Below are 6527 nucleotides of genomic sequence, written 5' to 3' on the forward strand. Positions count from 1 at the left end.
GGCGGCGCCTGTGGCTCAGCAGGTAGGGCGCCGGTCCCATATGCCGGAGGTGGCGGGTTCAAACCCAGCCCCGGCCAAAAAAAAAAAAAAAAAAAACACAATGGGCGGCGCCTGTGGCTCAAGGAGTAGGGCGCCAGTCCCATGTGCCGGAGGTGGTGGGTTCAAACCCAGCCCCGGCCAAAAACCAAGAAAAAAAAAAAAAACTGCCAATTATTGTTTATTATGCATCAGGCACTTTACATTGACTTTATTTAACCCTTACATGGTAGAGTAAGTAAGGCTTGTTATTACTTTCATTACATAGATGGGCAAACTAAGGCTAGTGGCCACCCAAGGAGAGACGGTGACAGAACTGCTCAGGTCTCCCAATATGAAGACAAATCTGTTTTCTTTCATCCTATGCACTTGCACTCTTGGGGACCGGGGAGGGTACAATTTCAAAGAATACTTGTGGACCTATTAAGCTGGAATAAGAAGGGCTCAGCTTTGGTGCACAAAAATGGAAGGAAATGTCTTTGGGGTTACAAGACCTTTGGTAGTGGTAGGGCCAAACAAGATTGTGGTTTAAAGTCTCTGTTCATAGTACTATTGGGACCTTGAGGGGAATAAGAAGATCCTGGGAGCATCTGGGCCCTCTGAACTAAGACATCTGAGCATACTGCATACCACATTCCATATTTCTGAGCAAGAGATCCTTTCTCAGAAAGGCAGCAGAAATCTATATGGATAAAAGCCTGGCCTTTGGGAGTGTTATACCTAAATTTTATCTTAGAAATTACCTGTGAGACTTAGAGACTGTAGGCAAATTGTTTTTCTGTGCTTTCAGCTTCCTCATTGGTGAAACTGGATGATATGTCCATATCAAAGGGGAGTGGTATGGACTCCAGGAGAGAATGTACATAAAATAGCATAGTGCTTGGCATGGAGAAATGCTTAATAACTGGTAGTTCATTTTTAAGGTTAAACCCATTCATTATCTGCTTTTGAAGGTAGAAAGTAGGAGGGGTCCAGACAGGCCTGGCAAGGAAGGTGCTGTGGGTAGTGCTCCCAATCACCTGTGACTCCCTCTTCTGTTGCAGCCCCCCATGGGTGAGGAGGGCAACCATAAGCGACACTCAGTGGTTGCTGGAGGTGGTAGCGGTGAGGGCAGAAAGCGGTGCCCCTCTCAGTCTTCCAGCAGGCCAGCCACCATGATCAGCCAACCTCTTACACCACCCACCGGCCAGTCCGTCCGGGAAGATGCCAAATGGACGAGCCAGCACTCGGATACACAGACTTTGGGAAAGTGAAAAGCCCCTTGGCCCTGGGATTTGAGGAGGGAAGGGATGGGGTGGGCAAGAGTCCACGGGGGTGCCCAGTCCCAGGAGAGGGAATAGAAAAGGGGCGGGCCTGGAGTTATTAGGACAGGCCTTTGTGCTGAGTAGCAATGTATGTACACCATTTGGGCTATGAGAGGTGCCCCTGGGCAGGAGCCTCCACATATCCCTTTCCCCCTCCTCTCTCCGTGACTCTTCATATCCTAGCTTCTTCTCAGGGGGGAGGGTAAGGGGGGGAGATTTTTTTTTTATATATATATATATACACACACACACACATATATATATATATATATATCAAGTTTTAAATTATTGATAGTTCGTCTGGATTACCAAAATCACTCTGCAGCCCTGCCCGTGGCTGGTAGGTCATAACCCTGATCCCTACCCACAGCTGCCTCCTGCTCCCCTTCAAGCCAACTATGCAGCCCACAAGAAGGCCCTGTGGGCCCCATTGCCCAGCACTGTCCCACGGGAGGTTCCAATGGTGCTCCTAGGCCCCAGGAGCACCAGCCCCTTGGTTACCTGGGGTTTGTTATCATCAACATGTTCTCTCCCTGTTGTCCCCACCATGCCCTTCTGCCATTGTCTGGAAGAAGGAAACCAAAGGATCTAAAAGTGGGGGTTGGGGGAAGGTTTTAGCCTCTCCCTGCTCCCCTTTCCCCATACCCTTTACTCCCCAGCCCAGAGAGACGCTGCTCATACCAGAAAAGACTATTGAAAGATGATTTATTTTATTTTTCTCTGACCTTTCCATCCTTGGGAAAATGGGGGGCGGGGGTGAGACAAAATTGACCATAAAAGACCAAAAAAAAAAAAAATCAGAAAATCCTCACCTAATCCACAGAAAGTGATGTCTTTCCCCCTGTCCTTAGAATTTTTGTTTTGTTCTTGGAAATAATATTTTTTTAAAAGTTGCCTTATTGTGGAACGGGAATCTGAAATACCCAAATGCCTGTTTTCCTCGGTGGAGTCAACCTGAAGAGCTCCCACCTTCTCTGGATGTGCCTGGGCTTGGACTGGCTAGAATAATTCTCTGGACTGAGTTGCATGTACAGTGCCTCCCACCTGGAGGCAAGAGAGTTGGGAGTGGCTCAAATCAGAGCTGTGCCCAAAATATCCCTGCTGTTGCATCGTTTGAAGCTGATGTCCTGTGTCTATACATGCTGCCACTGTCATGTCCTCGCTCTGCTTGCTGTTGCCTCATGCCGTGACACCCTTTATCCTACCCTTGGAACCCCAAGGCCAAATTTGCTTCAAACTGTTGGAAAACAGAGTTGGCCTGGATCTGGAACATATTTTTCCTCAGCTCGAACGTCTCTTCTACCCCAGAAGGGAAAGGTGGACATCTAGCAGCTGAGGCTTGGAAATGTTTCTTGTGTTGTCCTGAAAGATCTCTGAGACCTCAAAGAGGCTTTGTCTCTCTTAAAAGGTGGAGAAAGACGCCATTCTCCTCCTAGGGTCTGGTGGGGTCTCCCCATCTTGCCTCCCCCCTCTGCAAGCCATCTATCTCTGCCCACCCTCCAACTGATCCTGCCTGGGAATAAGGGTTGAGGAGGAGTTGGGGGCTGGGGGGATCCTGCCAGTTGGTGAAGCCCTGTGGCAGGAAGGTATATGTGGACATAGAGTATACCTGACTTCTCTTCTTCAGCCACTGACTACTTTGGGTTGGGCTGTGAGTGACAGTGGAATGGCTGGAGTCTGCTGTCAGAAACTAGGGTGGGTAATAGACTGACCTGCACAGACTGGGTGTGTGTCAGGTACAGGCATAACTGTGTGTTCACTCTCAGTGGGAACTGGGCAACACAGAGAAGTTTGTGGTCTCTTTGCTCAACTGCTGAAACTACTTTGGCCTCTTTTTCAACTGGTTCCTCTGTTGGGCCCAAAGGTTGGGAGTAGGAGACAGAATCCCAGGCTGATGAGGATTTGCCCTCTGTCTTGGGCACCTCATTGCTTTCGGCCTGTGGCCTTTTCCCCACCTTTGCCCTCCCTGTGGTTAGTATGTGGGAAGCCCATCTCAGTTCTTGTGACCTGTTAGTCTCGAGCCAATGACAAGCGTCTGGTTTCCGCTATGATGATGGGTTCTGAGGCCTTTCCCTACCCAGGCTGGTGCCTGCCCCACATTGTACCAGACACTGGACTCCTGGACCCCCCCTCCTCCCTTTAATTCCCTCTTTCTTTCCTTCAGGTCACTCAGCCCTGTACTGTATCCAGCACCATAGAAACCTCAGTGTTTGTCCTCTGCTGGGTTCCGGGGCACAGGGAAGGCTTTGGGGTATGGAGAATGGCTGTTCTTATCTCAAGTTTACTCCCAGGCCAAGGGGCTGCCATCTTCTCCAACGACAACCCTGAAAGAGGAAGCCCCTTTGGGGCAGGGAGGTGAGGACTTCATCTCAACATAGGCTGGTGGGGGGGGACTTTTTTCTTTTGTAACATGTTAGGAGTTAATGTTGCAAAGAGTAGTTTACATCTTCACTTTCTGAAGACACTTGAATTTAGGACCGATGTATCTGTGACAAGCATGCCAGGAGTGGCAGGAGCCTTCAGGGCCAGCCACTTCACACCCATCATCCCATGGGGATCTAAGACCTGAGACACAAAGCAACAGCCTGCCCAAACCCCTCTTCATTCTGTACCCTTCCAAGGTTGGTCCATGCCAACAGAACCTTTGGGCATCAGACATCAAAAGGTTTGTGTGCCTCGGCCCTGTTGAGGGGCAGGCTTCTCTTTCAACCCTCTCCTGCTCCTGGGAGTAAATGCACTACCAGTAGAGAAGGGCTGCTTGGCCCTGCCCCAGCCTGGACCCGTGGGGCTCAGGTAGAGGTGCTGAGCCCCGTCAAAGTTGTTAATGTTTTTTGTTTTGTTGCATTGTAGCTCTTTTTTCCCCCCTTTCCTGACAGTTGATTTTTAAAAAAGAAAGTGAGCTGCTCAGAAGGCCCTGAAAGTGGGGAGGAGAAAGGGGTAGGAAGATAACTTAGGAGGGTGAGGGGTTTTTTGCCAAATGGCCTGGATAGAGCAATCTGGATCATCTGTTACCCTCCTGAATGGGACTCCAAAATATCTCCTATGTGGAAAGGTCCCTGGATTTTCCCCAGCCCCCATCTTTTCCTCCTTCAGCCATGTTGATGGCACAGAAGATAAGAACTTACAGCCCATTTCTCACTGGAGAGGAAAACTTGTCATCTGGCTTTGTGGAGAAGGTTCCACCTTACGCTCGTAGTATGTTATCTTTACCATGTGCTAGGATATCACATTTAAAAGGACAAAAAAAATGTAAAATACTTGAATGAGCTTGTATTATAACATTAATATTATTGAGAATATCTGCTTTCCAGGCTGAAGTGATTCATTATTCTAGTCCTGCTTTAGTCCTTTGTAATTTGTGGTAATTATGCTTTTCTTTTTAATACAAAAAAAATGTATAAAAATAAAAACTTAAAAAGGCAAAATACTGGTTGATCTTTGATTTGGGGTACTGCTGGGTGTGAGGGATGGCTCCCAGTGCTAGGTTCTTTAAGACCCGGGGAGTGCTGACTGCACTCCAGATGTGCACGTACTGCTCTTGGCAGCAGGGGCTTCTTACACAATTCTGAGGCTGCTAATGCTTTCAGATGACTTTCCCAGTGGTCTGGGGAGCTACTGCCAGCTTTGAATTCATGTCTACCTTATGCTTAAGTGAGACACGGGCATCAAACGTCAAAAGGTCTGTGTGCGTAGCCGGGCGTTGTGGCGGGCGCCTGTAGTCCCAGCTACTCGGGAGGCTGAGGCAAGAGAATCACTTAAGCCCAGGAGTTGGAAGTTGCTGTGAGCTGTGTGAGGTCACGGCACTCTACCGAGGGCCATAAAGTGAAACTCTGTCTCTTAAAAAAAAGGTCTGTGTGCCTCAGCCCTGTTGAGGGGCAGGTTTCTCTTCGACCCTTTCCTGCTCCTGGGAGTAAATGGCACTACCAGTAGAGAAGCCATCAGTTGGCCTATAACAGAACTGCAAGTTAGAAATAAACACAAAATGCGTATGGGAGCCACAGCTGTTGCCACAAAAGGAAGGGATAACAGTCTAACAAAGAATTCCAGAGTTTCAGCCCACTTCTAAGCTTCCAAGTTTTCTACCCAGTGGCTGTGCCAAGAAGGAAAAGATTGATGAGGTTCCTCATGAAGGGTTGGCATAGATCCTCACCGAACAGACTTTCTCCCAAGGTTGTAAAGGATTAACAGTTCAACGCTTCAGCCTTATGGAATACAGGTCAGCCCCTAAACCCCGAGATGTTATGAAAAGATGATACGGTGAGTCCCCAACTCTGCATATAATTGTAAAACTAAAAAGGAAACCAGGCCTTATTTACTCAGTCATCTCACAACTAATTGTCATACCTGGCACTTACAGTCAGAAAGGTTTTCTAGAAAGTTGTCCATCACTGCTCTTAAGACAGGCAGATACTTAACTGCCTAGGTACTTGACCATAGGCCAAATGAGAATTTAGTAGTGGCCAGAGTGATCGGTACTTTAGGAATAAGATAATTCAACCTCATTTCCACACATAACTTGTTAAGAATGCTCAAGAGTGTTTGAAGTCCTGTAGTAGACACAAAAAACCTGAAGTATCTATTGGACATAAATAGAGACTGATTTATTTATGTACTCTGCTTTTGCATTGACATTTTCTGCTTTTTTCCAGCATTTGCACACAAACCTCAGAGCCATTCTATTTGATGCTGGAAAAAAATGGGGGACTAAGGGCTGGCCTGCCAGAAGGGAGAGAAAGTGAGCTTTTTGTCCTACCAGGGGTGGGGAACCTGCAGCCTCAAAGCTACATGTGGCCCTCCAGATCTCCAAGTGTGGCCTCCTTGGCTGAATCCAAACTTCACAGAACAAATCCATTTGTTAAAAGGATTTGGGGTGGCACCTGTGGCTCAAGGAGTAGGGCGCTGGTCCCATATGCCAGAGGTGGTCCCAGCCCTGGCCAAAAATCAAAAAAAAAAAAAAAGATTTGTTTAGGCCACACTCAAGGATCCAGAAAGCTAAATGTGGTGGCCCCAAGGCCACAGGTTCCCAAGCACTTAAAAATCTACAGACCTGGGCGGCACCTGTGACTCAAGGAGTAGGGTGCCAATCCCATATGCCGGAGGTGGCAGGTTCAAACCTAGCCCCGGCCAAAAACCACACACACAAAAAAACTACAGACCTTAAAGGGGGAAACGCATATCTGTTCTTTC

At 47.9% G+C, this 6527-nt stretch overlaps 1 protein-coding gene across 1 annotated transcript in view; it reads left to right on the plus strand.

The window, feature by feature from the left end:
- LARP1 (La ribonucleoprotein 1, translational regulator) overlaps nt 1-2089 on the plus strand; it is a 64579-nt gene extending 62490 nt beyond the window's left edge. Inside the window, exon 19 of the mRNA XM_053567092.1 lies at nt 1080-2089. Coding sequence (XP_053423067.1) covers nt 1080-1289 — 210 coding nt within the window. The 3' untranslated portion in view covers nt 1290-2089. The remainder of the gene's footprint in view (nt 1-1079) is intronic.
- The last annotated feature ends 4438 nt before the right edge of the window (nt 2090-6527 follow it).

The sequence above is a fragment of the Nycticebus coucang genome, chromosome 17 (genome assembly GCF_027406575.1).
Source record: "Nycticebus coucang isolate mNycCou1 chromosome 17, mNycCou1.pri, whole genome shotgun sequence".
NCBI classification, from domain to species: Eukaryota; Metazoa; Chordata; class Mammalia; order Primates; family Lorisidae; genus Nycticebus; species Nycticebus coucang.